The sequence below is a fragment of the Apiospora marii genome, assembly GCF_038362585.1.
Source record: "Apiospora marii strain CBS 49790 chromosome Unknown utg000009l_segment0_segment0, whole genome shotgun sequence".
Lineage (NCBI taxonomy): Eukaryota > Fungi > Ascomycota > Sordariomycetes > Amphisphaeriales > Apiosporaceae > Apiospora > Apiospora marii.
The window spans coordinates 2856597-2879146 of record NW_027117381.1 but is presented as its reverse complement, the minus strand read 5'-3'; the positions used below and the strand labels follow the sequence as shown (position 1 = coordinate 2879146).

At 52.5% G+C, this 22550-nt stretch overlaps 7 protein-coding genes across 7 annotated transcripts; 4 read left to right on the top strand and 3 right to left on the bottom strand.

Moving 5' to 3' along the window:
• Positions 1 to 306: 306 nt before the first annotated feature.
• PG985_012456 (uncharacterized protein) lies at positions 307 to 1127 on the bottom strand (the record flags this gene model as incomplete). Its single annotated transcript, XM_066832222.1, has 3 exons — positions 307 to 565; positions 621 to 705; positions 815 to 1127. 3 exons carry the CDS (start codon positions 1125 to 1127, stop codon positions 307 to 309), a joined length of 657 nt encoding a protein of 218 aa, XP_066680272.1.
• A 732-nt stretch (positions 1128 to 1859) lies between these two features.
• Positions 1860 to 3015, bottom strand: PG985_012455 (alcohol dehydrogenase GroES-like domain-containing protein; the record flags this gene model as incomplete). The annotated part of the gene is made up of 2 exons (XM_066832221.1): positions 1860 to 2790; positions 2846 to 3015. 2 exons carry the CDS (start codon positions 3013 to 3015, stop codon positions 1860 to 1862), a joined length of 1101 nt encoding a protein of 366 aa, XP_066680271.1.
• Positions 3016 to 5467: 2452 nt separating this feature from the next.
• PG985_012454 (uncharacterized protein) lies at positions 5468 to 6703 on the top strand (the record flags this gene model as incomplete). The annotated part of the gene is made up of 1 exon (XM_066832220.1): positions 5468 to 6703. One exon carries the CDS (start codon positions 5468 to 5470, stop codon positions 6701 to 6703), a length of 1236 nt encoding a protein of 411 aa, XP_066680270.1.
• A 954-nt stretch (positions 6704 to 7657) lies between these two features.
• On the top strand, positions 7658 to 9795 carry PG985_012453 (glycerol: H+ symporter; the record flags this gene model as incomplete). The annotated part of the gene is made up of 5 exons (XM_066832219.1): positions 7658 to 7913; positions 7980 to 8047; positions 8104 to 8685; positions 8745 to 9606; positions 9689 to 9795. 5 exons carry the CDS (start codon positions 7658 to 7660, stop codon positions 9793 to 9795), a joined length of 1875 nt encoding a protein of 624 aa, XP_066680269.1.
• Positions 9796 to 10414: 619 nt separating this feature from the next.
• Positions 10415 to 11586, bottom strand: PG985_012452 (uncharacterized protein; the record flags this gene model as incomplete). The annotated part of the gene is made up of 2 exons (XM_066832218.1): positions 10415 to 11206; positions 11479 to 11586. The coding sequence occupies 2 exons, from the start codon at positions 11584 to 11586 to the stop codon at positions 10415 to 10417; spliced, it is 900 nt and encodes a 299-aa protein (XP_066680268.1).
• A 5423-nt stretch (positions 11587 to 17009) lies between these two features.
• On the top strand, positions 17010 to 19571 carry PG985_012451 (uncharacterized protein; the record flags this gene model as incomplete). Its single annotated transcript, XM_066832217.1, has 1 exon — positions 17010 to 19571. The coding sequence occupies one exon, from the start codon at positions 17010 to 17012 to the stop codon at positions 19569 to 19571; it is 2562 nt and encodes an 853-aa protein (XP_066680267.1).
• Positions 19572 to 21214: 1643 nt separating this feature from the next.
• PG985_012450 (uncharacterized protein) lies at positions 21215 to 22096 on the top strand (the record flags this gene model as incomplete). Its single annotated transcript, XM_066832216.1, has 3 exons — positions 21215 to 21614; positions 21668 to 21763; positions 21819 to 22096. 3 exons carry the CDS (start codon positions 21215 to 21217, stop codon positions 22094 to 22096), a joined length of 774 nt encoding a protein of 257 aa, XP_066680266.1.
• Between the last annotated feature and the right edge of the window lie 454 nt (positions 22097 to 22550).

Here is a 22550-nt window from a genome sequence, read left to right as displayed (position 1 = left end):
GTCTAGAACGTGCCAATATACAAGGTCGAACTCGTGGGACCTCAGCGATCAATACGATCGATCACTCCTCCTGATCAGAACAGAGCCCCCCAAAGGCATTGGTCCGAGGATGACCATATATGCCCAGTCTATGCGCTCGGGAAAGCGGTCTTTGCCCGGGATTTTGCCAATTGTAGTATCACCACCCCTTAACAAGCATCACTACTTGCAGTGTCTAGTTTTCCCCCAAGAATGCGGTTGAAATAGCCCCGAAATTGCTTGGGGAATACTGTGTATACATCCTCCATTCTCTCATAATCGCAACATTTAGTGGTGCTCGGCAACGTGCTCGCCGTGGTAGCCAATAATCTTGAACCGGCCGATCATCTCGCCAACGGTGAAGAAACCGAGGCACTCGGCAGCCACGACACCACCAGCAATCAGCTGAGCGCTGTTGACGTTTCGGAGCTGTTGCAGCATGGTCGCGGGTTGTTGAGAAGCCTTGGAGGCGGTCTGCGCGAGAGCACTGGGGTTGCGAACGGTGTTCAGGATGTTCTGGTAGTAGCTCTGGAAAGTTTGCATGGAACTATCACAGGTGTCAGCATCAATGCATGCGTCAATACCCACGGCTGCCAACTTACGGCGGGCTCATCTTCTGGTTGCGGAAGACAATCTTGGCGAGCTCAGAGCCGACACGCCCCCAGTAGAGGACCTGGGGAATTTGTCCTATGCGTTTAGTCAGCTCCACTATCCAGTGACCATTTATCCCTATTTGTGCGTTGGCACGCATGTGACGATCCAGTTCGACATCAGGTTCGGAATTCTTGCAACGTACGCTCAGCGAAGCCGACCACCTTGCCCGTTCGTCCGCCAACCTTGCCCAGAGAGTTGGCAAGTCCCTTCGCAGCACCCGTGATAGCCGGACCAGCAGCCGAGGAGACTCTGGAAAGGCCCTGTTGCGCCTTGGCGGCGTACTCGGAAGCGCTCGCGGAAGCCTTAGCGGAAGCCTTCGCGGCAGACTCCTTTGCGGCTTTCGCAGCCTCGGTCGCCTTCGCCTGGGTGGTGTTGGACTCGAATCTCCGGGCGGCCATGCGGCTCAGGTTTCCGGATTGCCGGATGGCGGGTCGCGCAAGAGCCATTGACGACATGGTGTCAATTGATTGTGCGGGATTAAAATAGAGAGGGAGTGTGCTCGCAGACGGCTCCGGACAGGATGTCTGGAAGGCGGTTGATTAAAGGCGGGCGGGTGTAAAGTAGGAGGGCGGAAGAAATCAAGACACGGCGACAACAACGACGACACAGACGAAGAAGGAAGCTCTGGTAAAAAAAACAGCTCTGCAGCAGGTCGTTCGTTCAGTTCGGAATTTCACGCTTGGGGCTAATGGGCAAAAAAGAGCCATCCATTACCCGGCTGGAGCTAAGACTGACTAAGATTGGGCAGCGGCCAAGGCGTCGAAGGGAGATCCCACTAAAAGCTGAGGCATTGGCCAATCATATCCCAACAGACGTTTGATTCGTTCTCGTCATCTACTTACAGCGGGCCTTGTTACCTGCTCAGCTGTGATCAATGATACAGTAACTTTTCGTGTGCGTTCAATGCTGTCCATCCCACCAATTGATGAGGATTACCTACCAGTAGGTACATTGAGGAGGTACATCTTGTCACACAGAACTTTTCATTCCATAGGTAGGTTATTAGTTGTATCCCTAGGCTAGCTCTATACATGTAGCAAAAACTTGTAAGTCTAGAAGTCTTCTGTCAAGATTTGGCTAAGCGCACACAAGTCTCAGCTTGATCCATCCATCCCTTTCCCCAACTTCGGTACGTCAAGCACCGCATTCCCACCCCCAAATCCCCAACTCCTACCCTATCCACCTCTTCAGTCCAAACTTTGAATCTGCACCTTGATCGCTCCAGTCTTGGGATCCGCTGCCGTTTTGAAAGCATCAAGGGCATCCTCCAGCTTGAAACGGTGGGTTACGAGCTTGGAGAGGTCGATGACTCCGTTCTCCACCAGCCGGATAGCGCGAGGCCATGTGTTGCTGTATCGGTATTGGAACTGGAGATCAACTTCCCTCGTGCTGCATCTCATGAATGGGAAGTTGATCTCGTTCTTGCCAACGCCCACTACAAACACTTTGCCGCCAAACTTGACGGCCCAGATGGCAGCAGCAACACTGCTCTCCACTCCAGTACACTCAATAGCTATGGACGGCTCGATGCCTCCCATTGATGCCACTATGGCTTGACCGGCCTCTTCCGGGGTCCCGCGCTCGACTTTATGTGCTATCACCGATGGGCATAGTTCCTTGGCGAACTTCAATCGGCCCTCGTCGATATCTGTGATGACCAGAGGGCATGCGCCAGCCGCCTTACAACAGAGCAGCGTAATCAGACCGATGGGTCCAGCGCCGCATATGACCACCGGGTCGCCCAGACCAACTTTAGCCCTTTGCAGACCCGCCAGGGCAACGCTGAGAGGCTCCAGCATTGAACCATTCTCATATGACATGTCTCCAATCTTGTGGCACCAGATGGCCGGGTGGTTCACGTATCGTCGCAGGAGACCAGCAACCGGCGGCGTTGAGAGGAATTGCACCTTCTCACAACCATTGTAACGGCCCGTCAGGCACGGCTCGCATTCGTTGCAAATGACGTTGGGCTCAATGGCGACTCGGTCTCCAGGCTGCAGGTGGGTAACTGAGGGATGCACCGCAATGACTTGACCGGCAGACTCATGACCGAGAATATGGTCGCCGTCGACAATCATGGGACCAATACATCCATGATGCCAGAAATGCACATCAGATCTGCCATGGATGGGTAAGAATCGACCTGAGAGGCTCTGGGATCCGGGATACATACCCGCAAATACCGGTGCTCTTGATAGCTATGGTGACTTCGCCATGCTGCAACGTGTCTCCTTTACCCAGACTCTCCAGCGAGGGCTCAGCTTCGTTGATCCATAGGTCATGGGCAGGGTTGGTGAAGACACCGATGTTAGCCTTGGACGGCTTGATCTCCAGAGGGCTCATGTCGACTGCGGTAGAGGCAACAAGCAGACAGCGGTACTGACGGAATTGGTTCTCTCAAGTCGAAGAAGTTTGTGTTGACAATGGAGTGGGAGTGAAAGAAGACGCGAAGACAGTCAGTTACGTGTTCCCCCCACCATTCCACCAGCTTGAAATGAGGGGAGGGGACCTCTCGTTATATCCAAGGAAGGAGCCCTTTTTTTTTCTCTTAGACCCTAGCTGCTGCTGTTTGTGAAATTTCCCACATTATCTTCCCACCAGGGATACTGCGTCGCGACTTCGGCCGGCCCTCGGACATTTCTAGGCAAGTCTAGACTGTAAACAGACAGCCGTTCCGTACAGCAAGCAATAGCCCGCAATGCGATATAGCGTGCGGTACCCAGTGGCTGCACCGGCTCAACGATTCGAGCCATTGGAAGCGGCTTTCGATATTGCTGGCGGTATGTGGGGTAGTATGTGGTGGGAGGGAAGGATGACGTTCGGGGAGCTTCACCCCGGGGTCCACTGCGTCTAGCGCACCAATCACCCCAGAGCGAGTCCGGCAGTCCCCGCAACTTTTTGCCCGCTGCCCGCAAGATTGGAATCCCCACCAATGGTCACGATACCGGAAGCTGGAGACGGGATACTGGGAGCGTGTCGTAAAACCCCCACCACAAGTACAGTACACACGCTATTGAGTAAGAGAAGGAGCCAGGGAGCCACCACTGCAGGCAGTCAGCTGCTGCTGCTGCTGCTGTTGCACCGCTTGCCGCCCAAGCATTAACCTTGTTGAAGCTTCTGCTATGTTCTGGCCCCAAGCACCAAGGTCTACCCAGGTGGCTCCTGCCCAAACGTCTCTAGAAGCCCGCACAGCCGACAGCCGTCTCTGATTTGTCCTCCGCACGTGGTCCGGAGGTCACATTCGACCTGTTCATCTACTTCAGACTGCCTAAGCTGAACATAGTCCACCAATAGCATGGCGATTGGAGGGTAAAGGATCCGGAGATGCAACATAAAAATAGACATGCAGTGTGCCATTTGCTGGCTGTTCGGGTATCGGCGGTGAACATGTAGGCAACGTGTGGCATCTTGAAGTCGCCAAGCGATAGGTAGCACGGCGTGGCATATCGCGATACCCTCGGTGTTGTTATCACCATCCAGCTAATGCCTTTTGGCACACATTTGACTACCTATCAGTCTTGTCAGCATTTGCCCGTGTGTCTGTCATTCTCTTGGCAGTAGTGGATCATGTGCGTCTCTTAACCACATACATACATCTTAGAGTACTTGCTGCTTTGCACGTGAACGTGAGTATATACACCGGTACGACACACATGGGGCTATGTAGAGTTGCCTGTATCCCCAATCTATAGGACCTTCGGAAGCACATCTTCATCGGGTCCTCCAGTAGAAGCAAAACAAAGTCGGCGGCAGTCGTCTTTCTCTCTTGGTGACACGCAAGTATCTGCACCGAAGTCTATCTACATCATGCGACACGGTCAGTTGGAGTACATCGTATCCATGGACCGTATTTCGCAAAAGATCCCTTCTCCGCGGCAAAGGAAGGACCATATCAAAGGGGTCATGCTACAGGTTTCGAAAGAAGGCATGAACCAGGTGTGCATTCGTCTGGATGTGCTGCCGGGTTTCTACGTGCAGATAGGGGCATGCGTCTGCTGTATCAAGAGATCAACGACGCCCATTCGTATTCAATGTATTATGTACTGTTACTACATACTATGGGAATCATATGACCTTTCCGGCGAGACGTTGTCGCACAGCTTATTCATCGCCCGACAACCACCATGGCCAAGATCTCGCAACCGCAGAATGATGAAATACGACAGACATAGGTTCCATAGCTTATTTGCATCCAAACCCAATCACTGGTTTGGTTACAGAGAAGAGCCGGCAAGCAGAAAAGTGTCTTCTGATCCCGATGTCGTAAACGTCGCGCGCGCCTTTGATTTCAGTACATTAGTCAAGTCATTTGAAGATAATCTTATGCATGAGTGGTCGAGTTGTATTTTCGATAAGAGGCAGGTCTGCAGTGTTTTAGAATATAAAGTAAGACAAAACACCGACTGTCCCAGTGACTTGGTTGGTTACACTCCAGGTCGCCTACTTCTGTGAGGAATCTTGGGATGCTTGGTTGCCAACATCCCACCACCAATGCATTGTCCATTACCATTGCAGTGCCCGGTTACCTATGCCGAGTAATGAGAGGAGATGATGGTGAAATGTTTCTATTACGGTGTCTGAGTGCGGCGCTGCACTAGAGATGTCGAAATCATATAGAGTTCATATAGTCTCACACGTCCCCTTCCCCCTGAACCCCGCGACTGAAGCATCATCGCAGTCCCTGAGATTGCCGCGTTTGCATACTGGCTCCGATGTTTATTGTTTTCCTTTTCTCTCTTCCTTCGGCCTCGGGAAACATTTCTAAACTTCAACATGGGACTGCTAGTTTACAAACATGGAATCACTCATCAGTCTGCTCGGTAGCAAAGTTTCGCAAATCCCTAACCGTCGTAGCAGTGTCCTCTTTGTCCAGCGAGATGGCGGCGGCGTCAGCGCTACACCACCGCGCAAAGGCGCGGACGCGGGGTCTACGGCCACAAAGAAATCTCGATCCTACGGAGACGTCCTGTCCGAGATTTCCAGTTCGGACCTCAACAGAGGAGGGAATAACGCCTCGCTGAAAGGCAAGGGGCGCCGTCAGAGCACCGCCTCTACAACATCATCTACAGGCACATTTACCCGTTCACGATCACCAGCCAAACAAACGCCCAAGGTGATCGCGATCCCCGAGGACGAGGTCGCTCCCGCACCGCCCGTGCTATACTCACCACCGCCCGCCGTAGAAGCGGCGAGCATATCCTCCAGGCACTCGTTCATCCCCAAACCGTCCGACTACTGCAGCGGCTGCGAGACCACCCACGCACGGAATGAATTCTCGCCGTGGCAACGGGCTGCGCGGGACCACGAGCGGCTGTGCCTCGGACGGGAGGGCTCCTTTAGCCTGTGCCGGCACCAGCGTATCGACTTTGGCGCCATTGAGGAGGCCCTGCCACCACGGACCCGGCTCTTTGCCCCGACGGGCGGGGGTGGCGTCATCCTGCGGTGCGAGGACGAGAGCCACCTCAAGGGGACGCGGCACCACCTGGACCGCAGCGCGCGGCTCGACTACGAGGCCATGATGCCGCAGGTGACGGTCGGGATGGAGGAGGACGGGGCCATCGTGCTGTCGACCTACTTCGAGGAGCTCGTCTGCATCGTGCCCGCGGACGAGCCGCTCAACGCCCGCCACCTGCGCCAGAAGCTCGACCTGCTCCAGGCCGCGTCCACCAACTGCATCTGTGGCCATGTCAACCTCAACAGCGAGCGCATCGTCGACCTCGCCGACTCCATCGACTGCCCGCACCTGCACGAGGCGGACGGCGGCGCACAGGTCTCGGTGGCTGCCCTGGGCCGCCGCGAGGGAGACGTCTTCACATCAACCAGGGGGACGAGGTCGGAAGGGGGCTGCTGCGACATGAAGGACTCCATCGGGTTCTGCGACACGTGCGATGACACGTGGTTCGGTTTCCGCAGGTGGCGAGGCCGGCCGGATGCCGAATACCACGAGATCTGGCTGTTTGGGCTCAGTTATATCAGTTTCCAGGGCGGCTTCAAGCCGGATTGCCATGCTTGGCGCCAACGGCTCGATTGATTTCTCGGGGCCATAACTCTTAAGTTAGCCACTCAGGGGGCCGGTATATACGACGTGGTGTCCTCATCATACTCAATCTAGTAATACTATAATTCGTTAATCGTCCTACAACATCAGACAGTAACACTGCATTGGACTACGCGGGTATCAATGCCATCATGTCTGAGCACATGATAACACATTGAGCTGTGTGCCGCGGTACTCGCGATTGAAGCAGAATCTGGGCTTGAAATTTTAATTTTATGCAATGCTAACGGTTGAGCCAGCCCGTAAAGTAACCTGTGTATCAAGTAAATCGATGTCTGTTGGCAGGATGCCAATAAGTGTTTGCCGCGTCGTTTGAGGCGGATAGAATAAGATACATACATAACACATGTACCCCTTGCCGCAGCACGAGAATTTGACGAACGTCCCGTTATTTCGACATCATCCCGCGTTGCCCAGCATTTTGATTGACGTGCTGCAAATCAGGGGTCGGTATAAACAAAATTAAGGTGAGCAGGAGCAGGGGGTTTTGGTTTTAGCGCCTGGCTCGTACCTGCTCGAGGCCCGTCGCAGAAGCAGTTTGCTCCGAGGCGCCTTTGTTTAGGTGGTGCTTCTCAAGGTAGTGGGGGTCCGCTGGGTCCACTGGAAAGTTGCAAGGCAGCCATTGGAATTGGCTTGAAAGTTGCAGGCACAGCGGACGATAAGCTGCACACTACTGCCCACCCTAGCAAGAATCTCATGTTTGTGTGTCCAGGAATAACTGAAATCGCATCCATGCATGAACTTTGGCTTTCGGGATGCCAGCGCGACGTCAACTTTCTCTCCTTCAAAACCCGCATGGAACAGGGCGGCCTACGGTCCATCTTTTGACTTCTCTTTCCTCTTGCCCCATGGCCCGCGTATAACTTCGACTGCTTGGCCTTCGACTTATCCACACTCTCTTTCTAGCACGCCCGTGCTGTCGTCGCAATGGGTGTTTTGTCCTTCCTCAGTAGTCTCTACGAGCTCGACACCCTCGACACTCGTTTCACGACCGACTCTACGACACCCTACAAGACCATTATAGAGTCGCGAAACGATACGAGAGCCAACCAGGAAAGAGCAAACAGGTACAGCGGCAAGTCCAAGCCATCACGATGGCGTTCGCCCGAGTTCATCATGTACTATGTTATCCTGAGCTATGTCATCCCCTACATGCTCTGGGTGGCATGGGATGCATCCAGCGGTAAGCAATACATGCGCCGGATCTTTCTATCTTTGACACAGGACTGACAAACTGTCAATCGTACAGCGACGAATCCACACTTCAAGAGCGTTGAACGGTTCCTGTCCCCGGGATGGGTACCGGGGCGCAAGATCGTGAGTATCCCCCCACAAACCATGTGGCATCGCGCCGCTGACATCGTATCGCACAGGACACTTCCGATGCGCAATACCACACTTTTCGATCCAATGGACCCTACCTGGCCTGTCTCCTCGTATTCCACCCCCTCTTGCGAAAGCTGTACAATTCGATAATACACCCAGTCTCTTCGGGTAGCCCCTCGGCACGGCCAACCCTAGAAGAAGCAGACTTGAGGCTGGACCAGCGAGTCTCCTTCGACTATGCCTTCGCCATACTCTTTCTTATTATCCTGCACGGGATTTCTGCATTCAAGGTCTTGACCATCTTGTATATCAACTATCAACTTGCGACCACACTCCCACGGAGATACATCCCACTTGCGGCCTGGGTTTTCAACGTTGGTATCTTGTTCGCCAATGAAATGACCAAGGGGTTCAAGTTTGGCATCATGGCCACCCACCTGTTCGGTCGGGCGCAAGAGTCGATGATCAGCGAGCCGTCATCGTTCATTGTTTGGGGACATTGGCTTGACAGCTACGGAGGCATCATGAGTCGATGGGAGATCCTCTTCAACATTACTGTGCTCCGACTCATAAGTTTCGACATGGACTACTATTGGAGTCTGGATCGAAGAAGCTATAGCCCCGTGGAGGTAAGTCACCACTGCACTTCAATTCTTTGCTTGACATGGCCAACGCTGATGGACCCAAGAAGAAGCAACTCGATCCCTCGTCGTTGAGCGAGCGTGAGCGTGTTGGAATCCCAGCACAGGCCAAAGACTTCAGCTTCCGCAACTATGTCGCCTACGCCATCTATGCGCCCCTGTACCTCGCTGGTCCTATCATGACGTTCAATGATTTCATCTCGCAGCTGCGCTATCGACCGGCTACGATTGAAACACCGCGTACCATCCGCTATGGTGTCCGTTTCCTAGGCACTCTTTTGGCCATGGAATTGATGCTGCACTTTAACTACATTCAAGCCATTGCCAAGTCTAAGCCGAGATGGAACGAGTACTCGACGGCACAGCTCAGTGTGCTCTCGTATTTCAACCTGCACATGATCTGGCTCAAGCTCCTGCTGCCGTGGCGTCTGTTTCGTTTGTGGGCACTCATCGACGGAATCGACCCCCCAGAGAACATGCTGCGGTGCGTAAGTAACAATTACAGCACCTTTGCGTTCTGGAGATCTTGGCATCGGTCCTATAACCGCTGGCTGACGCGGTATCTGTATATCCCTCTTGGCGGTTCGTCGTTCAAAGATGCCACGTCGGCGATTCGCTCCGTCGGCAACTACATCTTGACGTTCACCTTTGTAGCGCTCTGGCACGATATCCAATTGAATTTGCTCGTCTGGGGCTGGCTCATTGTCCTTTTCATGCTGCCTGAGATGATAGGACGAGCGTTCTTCCCGGAGCGCAAATTCGAGAACTGGCCAACACTCTATCGCATGGCCAAGGCTTGTGGCGCTGTTTTCAATATCCTCATGATGATGGCTGCGAACTTGGTCGGGTTTGCGTTTGGCGTGGATGGGTTCCGAGAGGTGTTGGCCGGTATGTTTAAGGATCTATTCGGTAAGTCTTCTCCCCCGTTATACTTGACTCGTACCCCTGCTGTGTCATTTCCAATATGGCGTTCTGCTAACACCTTGCAAAGGCTTCACATTCTTCCTGTCTGCCTGCGCTGCCCTTTTCTGTGGCTGCCATCTGATGATAGAAGTTCGCGAGTCTGAACTCAGACGTGGAATCATGACGAAGGGTTAATGAGATTTGACAGGGGATGGAAGTGCGGCGTTGACAAGGTGCTTCGTATCAGAAATGCGAATGTACACATAATGAATAAATAGTGTGACGACTGTACTATGAAATTACACAAGGGGCACACATCTCCTTGATATTGATATCAAGTCACATTCCTGATTGGTCTTATTCTACTTGACTTTTCCGCGAATCAACAACTCGAGCCTTTGCTAGTAATTCTGGGCATACGTCATGCGCCCCCTGGCCGTTGACCTTGATAGCAAGATAGTTCGAGGTACGACAAACGTTTGTTTTGAATGGATATATTCATTCGCGACGTTATAAACAAGCAAGTCGCATCCCACACCAAGGAATTTTCTACATGAACCCCGGATATTAAAGTACTTGAACCCATTCAGTTGCAACAAAGTTCCAGGGGAGAGGATATAAATGAAATGCCGCTCTAATGCAAACCAACCAACCAACCCCTATAAGATGGAAAAACCCTCGAAGCCTAGTAGCCCCAGATAAGGCCATATAACGCCATTCCGATATGCTTCATATCTAATGATATCATACACACTCTTGAGACTCATAGTTCTCTTGACGACACCCCTGCCAACCTCTCTACTCCCCTGGCTCGTCACGAAAAGCGCCCAGAGTTTCTCTTTGCGAAGTTCGTGGTGCTGTGCATCTCGTGCGGGTCCTCCCGGTTGTCTTCCCAGGTCGAGATGTGGGTCGTGGCCATGGGACGGCCGCCCTTTGCGAACTTGCCTTCCATGCCCAGCTTCTGCTCGGTGAGCCAGCGGCGGGTCCAGACGAGGCCCCAGACGATCATGAAGACGATGAGGATGGCCACGGCGATGCCGAACACGTAGGCGGCGACAAGACCGTTCTTCTGCTTGGACGGGTCGAGGAAGGCGTAGGTGTAGAAGCCCTTGGTGGCCTTGGTGACGTAGGCGAGCGCGAGGTAGAGGGCCAGGACCACGATGAGCCAGAACATGTGGACGAGGGGGCTCGGGTTGGTCCGGGGGACGACGATCTCGAAGAGGGCGAAGAGGCTGTTCATGCCGTGCATGGCGATGTTGCTCCAGGCGCCGAAGGCGTCCGGGAACCACCCCGGGAGGGCGCCGTAGATGAGACCCCAGTAGACGATGGTCACGAGGAAGGGGTAGCAGGTGATGGTGCTGTAGTAGAAGGCGTGCAGGGCCTGCAGGGGGCGCGGCCACTTGTCCAACAGAGCGACATGCCAGCGCGCGTAGGTGAAGGTGTGGATCGAGGACACCAGGAAGTAGAAGGCCAGGCCCCAGTACGTCAGGTGCGTGAAGAAGGAGAAGGTGGCCGCCGAGGCCTCGCAGGCGTAGGTCGAGTCCGGGCCTGGGTGCGTGCAGTTCCAGCCTAGCACGAAGAAGAGGGTCGTGAAGGTGTAGAGCGACTGTGACACAAAGATAATTAACACAAGGACGTCCGGAAATGTCAGTATAATGATTCACAAGAATTGTGTCGGGACGCGCACGACATGCACAGCCAGTTGCCACCAGTTTGCGAAACGCTAAGTCACAGATCGTCAAGATCGATCGCGGTCCCAAATCGTGGGGTTGCGCCTCCGTCTTAAACGACTGTTTCGCAAACGGGAAACACATGTAATATCGGGGGAAATTCTTTTTTCTTTCTGTCGTCCACCCTTCCTCCTGGCTTTCCACGTACAATTATTGCTCTACAGGCAAACAAGACGTAAGGCGACACCAGCCATGACGTCTCGAAGCGATGCGACGGATCCCAAAGATCGTCTCCGAACTTAAAAGCCTTTGCCATTGGTTCGGCGCCGCGTTTACCCTACTTTGGTAGCCCCAAAGTGAGAGAGAGAGTGTGTGTATGCAAGTCGGAAATCTCAATTGAACCTGGCGAAGTCGACTTTGCGCTGATGGAAGGTGTCGTTGTTTGGATTCCTGGGAGAAGGCTGTCGATGTTAGCACGGCTGCGCTGCGCCGTGTGAAGCTGGGAGGGAAAAAAGAAAGGGGGGGAAAATAGCGAGCGAGCTGACCTCAGATCGTACGGGCACGCACACGCGCATAAAGTCGAAAGAGGGTAGCCGTCCCGACAGACCGGTAACAAACAGCGCGAACAGGCAATATAGACTGACAAGAAACGGTCGTGCACGAGTTTGGACGGCGGACACTACTCCTCTAGTAGTTATTGGTCATGTCTCTGCTCATCTAGCATTTCACTATTCCAATAGGATTTTTGGTGATACACGGAAGGGGCAGGTTGTTTCGAATGGCCCTTCTCTTTCTTCTTCTTTTTCCTTCAATCTTTTTTACGATGCTGGGGTTTGGGATTGGCCTGGTTACTAACACGGCAATGCCAGGTCTTTGCACGAAGAGGTGGCCGAGAATAGTCAAGTCTCATTTGCAAGGGGGGGGGCCCACTCAGTCAGGGCAGCAACTCCAAGGGACCTGGACCTTCCTTGCTAGGCCAGCAGTTCTCGCGGGCCTCCCCCGTCCCGGAGATATGGGCGGATCTGCGTTGCAGTTCTGCACCCTCAGTGCTTGGGGCAATCGTGGTTGCCATCAATCGAAGTGAAGACGGGTTGCTAAGTAGTAGTAGTTGTGATCTGGTTTGCTATATGTGAAGCTCTATACTCTGTACCAACCAACGTGTTTCCCTGGGCAACATATACTGCATCCAGTAATAGACCTATATTAATACGACATGTATCGGGCAGGTATCTATCCAGATCTACCCAAGAAAGTAGAAACAAGGTTGGTTATGCTTTAGCGCACAGCCCTGAGGTTCATGACTCTCGACACCTGCGATGAGCAGATCGCGGTTACTGGGACCAAGGTTGGCCCTGCTACAGATCTTCCCGTGACAAGTGTCTAATAGATGACATGTTCTCAAGCTCGGTGAAACCGTGAGACAGATTGTGGATTCTTTGTCAAAAGCCCCGCGGCCAAGCCGCGCAGAACCGACACTATGTCGTGACTACAGACCACTAGAAACGCTCCCAGGGATTTGGCAAGGCGAGTGCGTGCGTCTGCTTGAGATGCCCGTTGCGCTATCCTGGTTGCCAGTATCTCAACCTAGCAGATACACAAGGCGCGTCCATCTGTGGACAGGTCTTCTTCCTTGCCAACTACAAGTAGGTAATTAATGATCGCCGGTTCCCAGAATAGGTAGTATCATCGGCTCAATCTCCATCTGGCAAGCGGCCGCAGGAATGAACCGTACTTTCTCCATTGACAGCACCTGTCTTGATTATTCCACTTACTTCAGGTTACAGCGGCGGAATGAACGGATACTACACGTACTGTAGTAATATTCTGTAAAACTGCGTGTTCTTGAAGAGACTTGGCCGGTTTATTCTCGCAGGGGCTAGCTGGCACACACCAAAACTCTCAGCTTCATCAAGCTTGTAACTTCAAGTGTCACTGTGCCACAGAATCAACGCTCGCCACGCTCGATATGCCAAATTCATTGCTAGGCCATCCTTCACCCAGACGGACCATGGGTTGAAACGTATGAGGCGTGGTCGAGCTTCCAGGAGCCACAGCCTTTCCATGCCGGGAGAACGCCACTTGGCTAAGAACGTTGATGGGTTGACAAGATGAAGAAATGACCAAAGGAAGCAAACTCAGAGCCTAAACTCGCCCACACGCCCGTGTGGCGCTGTCAAGTATGGCGCTGACAGATTCATCAATCTGGGCAGGCCAGGCTCCTGAACAGCAGCCATCGCTGGGAGCATCGACACGCAGTATTGTTGGAATGGACGCACGGCAGAGGTACATCCTAGGCGTGAGCTCGAGCAGACGAACCGCGTCAGCCTGATCTGTAGGGACGATTATTCCATGTTGACGAGGAGCAGTGTTTGCGGAATCGTTCTCTTGCAACAAGCCGTACCTGTTAAAATGCTTCTTGATATTCTTGTGATTTGGCAGGGAAAAGGGGCGAAAAAAGATGAGCCGGCAGATTGATGATTTGGGTAACTCAAAAAGCATGATGGATGGTGACCTAACGTAGCAATGTAGCAACGGCTTCGGGGGACCATGTTATGGGGCCTTTCCGGGGCCAGTGCCACTATTGAGGCAAGTAAATGAGCTTGCAAGTGACGGGACTTGCAAATATTGGCCACTATTTGTGCCGGTCAATACGATGGATAGTACGCTTAATGTGCAAACACTGCTGGTTGTCTCCATCTGTTAGATGATCATCAATTGTGTGCATCGGATTGTCTCCCTGCACGAACACCGAGAGAGGATGGAGCAATTCATCAACGCCAAAAGAAAGGTTATTAATAACGGTTCGCCTCGCCATCATCCTCGGACATCGACAGGACACGGAGAAAGACCCGCTCTGCTCCCCGTTGCCATCCGTGTGGAGATGCTACAAAAAGTAACGGGCGCGACGGTGTCAGGTAGTCAGGGCGAAGTAAACCTGTAACCTCAGAGTGTGTTAGGTAAGTCCATCATTCAACTGAAGTTCTTCCGTCGGTCAGTTCTCAGCCGCCAAGGTAGGTACCTACCTCCTAAGGAGCCAGAAGTGTTGTACGAGCTGATCAGAGCTGACCTGAAACCCAACATTATCACTTAGTACAAGTTCGTGTTCGCGTTGCGGATAAACCTGTGTGCAATTGATCAGACTGTTGAATAAGGAAGTCGGTCATTAAAAGTTCTCGTGACTTTTGCTCGCCATCGCCATTCCAAGCAGTGAAATAAGTAAAAATCGGCTGCCCTCGGGTGACAAGTGTAAGGCCTTCGGGGGCGTTCACCCATGGAAAAGCAAAGTATGGGACTGGCACGGGAAATTGTTATGCTGCAGCATCTTACATCTTCGGTAGTCCAGCCTCGTGCCCTGGCAACCCAGGCGGTTGGGCGCATCAATTTGAGCAACTGGCTATGTGTCATGTATCAAATACCTCGAGAATGCGTTGTACATGCATGTGTTAGGGCGCATGTGAGAACCTAAGGTTCTCTCTGCCCATCTCTCTGTCACCGCTTTTAGAGTTGCTGTGGATGGGCCGCAACATATACACAAACTCCTGTCAGAATGCACCCGAGATTGGACTTCGATATGCAGCGGCGGCGGTTATATTATTGTTCGGCGGTTATAGGGCTTGACTTTAGAAACTGTGCGCGTAGGAGGAGCACTGCTCTGGATCCGCGAATTGAGCGCGGCTTTCCATTCCTAGCAATTCCACAGGCACAGGGCCGTTCAGAGCGGGCTTCACAGGGGCCTCGACGCTAAGGGAGGAGGAGGGAGGGGGCATGGGGGTTGGTAGCCGTTGGTTGTTGGAAATTCCTCCATGCACGTGGATTGTACCTAGCAGGATGCAGGAAGTTTGCGTCCAATTCGACGGCCGAACTCTGCACATAATCAAACACACATACACCTCCGATCGATGAGTGATAATCACTACGGCTTATTAATGGCCAGGCTGTGTCGTCGACCGCTCCCCACGTCCCCAGGGATCTTCGGCTCAGGGGATGAGAAAATGTCGAGACCGGAAGAAGTCCTTTCAGTGTTCTAATTGATCGGGTTGGTGGATATTGGGCACTGAGCTCGGAGGCCGGTGGGCAAAACCACTGGCCTCCTTCTAGAGTCGGTGGCTCGCCCTCTGGCGCTATTAGGGTGGAGAAGCTACGGGCAACCAGGGGCTCCAGGGAGACTAGACTCTCTAGAGAGGCTAGAGAGACTAGACGCACACAACTCCAAGCCACCCGGGCCGCCGACTGTCCCAAACTGGTCAAGGGTCTATCGAAAAGAGGAATGGTCTCTTCGCAGGTGCGCCCAGAAGGTGGCCCTTGGACAAAGTCCGTACATAAAAGCAGGCCTAAAAAAAGATTGCGTATGCTACCGCTGAAGAAGGTTGCGAAAAGAAGTGCACAGCGCCTACCTAGCCTCCTCCCCATGGCAGCAGACAGGTCCAAAAGGAAAAAAACAAAGGTGGTTAGGATAGGCAGGCAGGTACTTACCTACTGTACATAGATATAGATTTGCACCAGCCAGTCTCCATCGACATGGATGGATGGGGTCCGTCATGGATCATGGGGGTTGGTGGAATACGTGGTAAGGTGGAATAACTAGCCCGAGTTCTGAAGATGATATTATGGCCTGTCATTTCTTCTATTAACTGTTTGTCACCCAAGCCCGCCTGCCCGCCGTCTCACCCGGGATTGCATCTACTTCGGCTCCTGCGTTTTAATAAGTTCCCAGTTGTACTGTCGCTGAGTTGCGGCTAGCCCTCTAGGTATGTAACCTAACCTGCCTCTCTACCTTACTTGGATGCCAAGCTGCAAAACCCCATCATCCTGTCTCTCCGGTGGCGGTGTTGTTGTTGCTCGATTCCCTCTCCTTGCTCTCCCGCTTTTCTCTCTTCCCCTTCGTGCCACTATCTTCCGCCTCTTCTCCTTTGAGACTCTGCATCCTGCTCACACTTACCATTAGTGAACAGTTAGCAAGGCTTCATTCTCCCAATTCGCCCTTTTGAGGTTTTTCGCTCTAGTCACTCGTTCTATATATATTTTTCCTTCCTCTGTTACCCCCCGTCCACAAAACTCCGCTCCACACCACACCACACCACACCAGCAACAGGACATTTATCGGAGTCGTTGCTCGCTCGTGGCTTAGTTACCTCACAACCTCGAAAAGGAGCGCCACGACCGCTACGCTTGCTCGCCGACCATATTCCTTAATTCCAGCGCATATTCGAATGGCGGTGTTTAGCTGGCTGGAAACGCCTTGATATCGGCATCGAAGGGCACCAAATAAACCAGGAGCCCCCCCTGCGGTGATCTACATTTTGTTCCTCGGGGCTCATATACGTACGCACGCACGCACTATAGCCCAAGGCCGATCAATTGCCATAACGATATATTATCCGATACTTCGAAATCACCCCAACTCGCGCCGCTACCACCAGTCATTTCTACGCCCGAGGTTTTACTATCCTGTCGCTTGTCAGCATTTCAATATATTTGCGTCGGGGTTCTACAGGGTCTCACAAAGACACCTCCAAGTCCCACCCCGCCACTCAGCTTACAGTTGATCCCTACCGCCGGGAAAGCAAGTGGTTGTTGGTCGGTTTTTACCAATCCTACCCCTCGTTAGGCTCCCTACACACAAAGATTGCACCTCTGCAGCTGTACATTACCAGTGGCCCAGGACGGTGGGCCATCGTATGCCGTAAAAGGGCTTGCTCGGTTGGTTGTTGGTTACTTTAACGACAGTTCTTAAGCACCATGGCACTTCCTTTGTCTCTCGAAGGTGATGACCTTCCAGTTATGCTCCTCTCCGACTCTGAAGATGAAAACGACGACGAAATGCCAGTTCAGCCTCCCAGCAGAAACCCAAAACGCACCACTGCCGATGCCGACCCCATCGACGAAGCCTCCTTGAAGCAGAAAACGGAGGACGCGGCAGCCAACGTTCCGGCCCATCCCATTGCGGCTATGCAAGCACCCTTCGCTGAGTCATTAGTCGAGGCTACTACCAACAGCGCCGAGCAGAAACCGAGGCTCAAGTTCGGGAATGCAGATGAACGTAGAGCATACTTGCTAGATGCTGCTGCAGATGAAGGCCTCCCAGCTGACTTGTGGCGTCACCGACCCGGCCATGTCCACCACGAACTATGGAAACTCATGGCCCAGATCTCGTTTGGCGTCTATCTTCTTCTCGGTGGCATGGCCAACAGCAACATTCAGGTCGTCAATATTCTCCAGGGCCACATCGACGAAGTAGACGAGTTTCTCGAGACCGCCATGGACGATGTGACTGCCGCCGTTGCCGATGTGCAAGATCGAATCAAGCATCTGGAACTGCCCATGGAAAACCGCGATACGTTTGAGGGCATGCTGGAAGACCGCGACTTCCGTCTGCAGATTGTCACAGGCAATGAGAAGATCGAGCACATTTGCCTCAGGTCGTCTCTCGCGCTTGAAGCCTATCTCGATGATGTGGAAGAAGGTTTGAAAGCCACCAAAGAATTCGCCATGTATTTGAACGATCAGCAATCACGCCCATGGCGGCAGGAGAGGCCGAGTGTCGTGGAGATTTTCGATGCCATGAAAGGTAACGCCGAGGGTTGGTACAAGGCATTTTTAGACCTTCAGGACATCTCCACCAACCTGGAGACCATGCTGGCAACCCTCAGTCGAATGGTGGCTGAAATGGACCAGCTTGCCGGCGAGGTTAGCAGGCGGACCATTGCCGGCGTGAGTGAAGTCGATCAAGAGGATTTCGATGAAGAGGACCCCATTGACGATAGTTTCCTTGACGAGTATCTCGGAGAAGATGACCCCGCGGAAGAGGATCTTCGGGTGGAGGATCTTCGGGTGGATGATCTTCGGGAAGAGGGTCTACGGGAAGGGGTCCCTCGTCAAGAGGATATTAGGGAAGAGAATCCCAGGGAAGAGAGCTCCGTTGGCGAGGAGAGTATTGACAAAAACGAAAGCAAGGGCGATGCCTTCCTTCAGCTTGACCTGCGAGCAAGTGCGTTGATGCCATTGCAGTTTGGTCTGGATTCATTCCCTGAACCGCCCCGTGCAAGTAATACGAGCACCCCCGTACTCAAGCCAGCCAACACAAACGATTTGCACAGCCCGGAGTCTGAGCCCACCCACGCAAGTGGTCGGTACTCGGCAGATTCCTCTCACGCTTCCGAAGCTTCAGGCAGATCGAGCCCGAGGACCGAGTCCAGCCGAAGTAGGCCATGCTCCGATGCTCAGTCACAAGCACACTCAGCGCCAACATCTCCCAAGAGCCCCTCGCAGAAGTCACCGCCGTCGTCTCCAGCCGCAAAGGACACACTGCCGCAGACTTATTATCAACCACCCACAAAACGGGAGTCTACCATGAAACGTGGCCCTACACTGGAGATTCTCATAGCGCCGGAGCCAATCATAGTGCACAGTGAAGATGAAGATTATGACGACGATGACGACGGATCGTTTTCCTTGGACGACGAAGACGACGACGACGATGGAGCCCCAAGTCCCACTCAAGACCAAGGCTTGTACATTCTTCAACCGCGCACATATACACCCCTACCGCCCGAGCCTCTGCCCTCTCCAATGATACGCAACGTTTCTTCTCCCCAACAATTGGAAGAAGAAGAAGAGCAGGAACAGCGCCCTAGGAGCACGTCTTTGCGGCAACGATTGTCTCTCAAAGGAAGTAACCCTCCCGTATCCATCGAATTGCCGCCGAGGAATACAAACCGGCCAAGACCACCTCCGCCGCCTCGGGTTTCGACTTATCAGAACACAACCTCGGTATACGTCTCGGATCGGGAACGCCGGCCAACGGTTCACTCCGTGGGCGAGGTTCACTCAACGGGCGATTCGTTCGGCCAACTCTCTCCGCCGAATTTCCTGCACGGAAACACACTCCCATCACCGCTAAGTGACCACCAGCATCACTTCCGGCCAGTCCAGGCCAGTCCACATTCCCCATTACAGCGACCTTGGACCTCGGGCAACGTCAGCCAGGTGGCTCCCCGACCACATACATCGGCTACAACCCGCGATTACCACCAAGGCCCCCACCAAAATAACACATCCTCTGCGATGGCCATGAGCAGGCTGAGCAACGTCTCCACACTGAATCCGGAGAATGGCGATAGTAAGACCCTCAAGAAGAAGAGAAGTGCCTTTGGGTGGTTGAAAAAGGCATTTGCCCTGGACGAAGAGGAGCGTTTGGCATTTGAGGCAAGGAAGCAACAACAGGCTCCAATGCCATATTATGATGAGCGCAGTCCAAGGTTTTTGGATGGAAGGCGCCTGGACGACCACAGACGCTATTAATACCCACGAAACCCGGGCAGGCATGGAACCTGAAACGCGTTTTGTCGTTGGCCAATATCATGGCGAACAACATAATCAACATAATCCGAGACACGGCTTAGTTACCGAACCCAAAATCACCCGGCGTTTGTGGAAGTCTTGGGTAGCTGTGTAGGCAGCGTGCGACATGTCTCGAAGCCTTGACCCCAACGCGCCCCGTCACCACTTTAATAGCATCCATTCATACTTGCTTATTGCATCACTACCAATTTGATACCCATACGCTACATATATAATTACTGCAGTAGCGCTGCATTTCAATCGGTTGCGCGACGGCTCGGCGATGCTGGAGTCGTTGGACTGATTTCCTGGAGGAGAAGTGGTCTTGGAAAAGAAGCGATGAGTAAGGCCAAGGGGCAGGAAGATATGGTCATATTGTTTATTACTGGCACAGAAGGAGATGGCGCCCTGTTCAGGGGTGAAGATGGTATGTGCGGGAGGGGAACGTCTAATGTGTATCATATAGGCCTTCTGGGATCTGGTCTTTTGTTTTGTTTTTTCCTGAGTAGTACGAGCAAGGAGTTGGAGGCATTTGGAAAGACAACGGTTACGTGTTAGTGCGATATCATCTCTGGAGATTTCCATCCAAACTGCTTGCTTAGCTAGCTTCGCCCTCATTACGCGTGCTGAGGATCCTCCCTCCTAGGGCATATCCTACACCAGAAAATCAAAAATTGTCAACTCTACCCGTCCATTGTGCTCGAGAAATTGGCAAGCTCTTCGGAATATGGACGTGGGTAATTACCTATGTATGTATTTTAAAAGAACAGCATATCTCTAAGTGTGGTGGTATCTGGGTCATTAACGGCTAAAAATAAATATTCCGATTCGTATAATACATGATATATATGTATATATACATTGATATATATCATGTAAGGGCACTGACCCACGTACATAATAAGCAGGTACCGATATGCATCTGCTCATGGCTAGAAACGCCTGTTCCTTCAATGTTTTCTTGGGAGTTTCCTAGGTTGGGACTGAATGTGATTCGTTCTTCCCCATTCAGTGCAAACTGCAGTATGGCAGAAACGATTTGGGGTAGGCAAGTACAATCGTACCATCGTGGTTTCCATTTCACCGCGTCCCCCTGTTGCACAAACAAGTAGTGTAGTAGTGGTGGTGCCTTTTGTCGCTTCCCCATCGTCCTAAGTTTTCTTATGCTTTGATCGCGACCTTTCCCACCCACTTCCTTCTGCCTATCAGTAGCACGTGAGGTGAATGCCTGCCTGGTATTTTGATTTCAAGCGCCTAGAGGAGACCAAAATTCTCCTACGAAAGTACCGCCAATACCTGTCGGCGCTCATCCCGCACCTCGCAGACGGATAGGTGCATCTGTTCAGTTGTCTTGACCTACTCACACACACCTATCTACCTAATTGGGATCCGATATTCAGAAGTTCGTCGTGGCATCCGCCTTTTGAGAAGCTGCCAGGTATTGCACTTTCACACCAGTGCCACTCGCTTTGGTTGTGTGCCACTCTCCCAACTCTCCTCTTATCTTTTGTTGCACGCTGTTTGTACTGCATCCATCCTGTAGACAGGTATCTACTTGGTTTGCAATATCTTGTCCCACTACGAGTTGCCTGTCTACAATCAAGATGGAGTTTCGTCCAGACTACAACTTCGAAAAGATGTGCAACGTCGCAATGAATCAGGCAGAAGAAGAGAAACTTCTACAGATCCGGGTCAGACAACGCCGAACCTATCTCGATTTCCAAAAGCAGATGAGCTCTGAGTTTGAAAGAATCGAGAAAGAAGCTCATGAAGAGCTTCAAACAACTCTGGAAAAGATCCGCAACGACTACGCTGTACTGATCGAGACCGACCGGAATCTTGATTCTGCCCAGCTGATCCCTTTGATCCCTGGACAAGCCCGCGTTCCTGAGCCCAGCGAACATGTACCAAATATTTCCGATTTGGAATCCGGACCCCCGTCGCCTATTTTAGGTCGTGAGCCGACGTTACGGCTCTCAGAGGTCAAAGACAGTGCCAGCACAAGTATGTATATGTCCCAGAGTATTTGGCGTACTGTCTCCTTACATGTGTCTCAGAGCGATCACTGAGTTTTGGTTCGCTTCCTGATGGTGCAAATGTTGGAGGCGACTCTCGCAACTCCAAATCTTGCGAACCATCGCACAAGAAATCTAGTAAGTGGGCTGGCTGCCAGCTGTGTTCAGACCAGACAACTAACAAGTCATGAAGGAATGAGCCCGGCAACCGTGCAACAGTCTGGCGTCGAGGACAGTGACTCGACTGGCGATTTTGATGAAGAACTCCCCAGCCGAGTGCCTAATCCAAAGACCACGAGATCTTTCGTTACCCCTGATCCTGGAGTCGATGACCAGGCTAATGGCCCAACATCCAGCATTCAGGCCGCAGCTGGCTCATTCCCACCAAGCAGCTTGGCGCTCCCAAAACGCAGCGCTGCTGATCGAAAGAATTATAACGAGAGGCAGTACTATAAGGACCGACATATATGAATCTGCTGGTCGGCGATAGGAGGGTGCGTGTTAGCCGCGAAATGGAGATATTGATTACTAGATGGGACGGGGCACAAATACTAGGACGAGAAAAGGGGATGTGAAATGACAATCAGGTATTCATCAGATAGCTGGGAAACTGCATTTGTAGCTACAGTACGTTAGGTACCCTTGAGCTGAATGAAGAAGATATGGACTTGAAGATTGATTGCATTCAGCCACATAGACCACAGACGGCATAGCACTTGGCTCGGGGCGCTAGCAGGGTTGGGAGATCGAAGCCACGTATGACGTTGTTGACTGTCCCGCGGTGCCGGGGTAGCAGCTAGCTTCCATTGCTAGCCAGGCTAAGGAAGTGGGCTGGGCTGGAGCTTCTTTCACAACCTGACGTTACGTATGCGTTGGAAAAAGCCCAGCACCCAGAGAGGACCAAGTCCGAGTGAACACACACAGC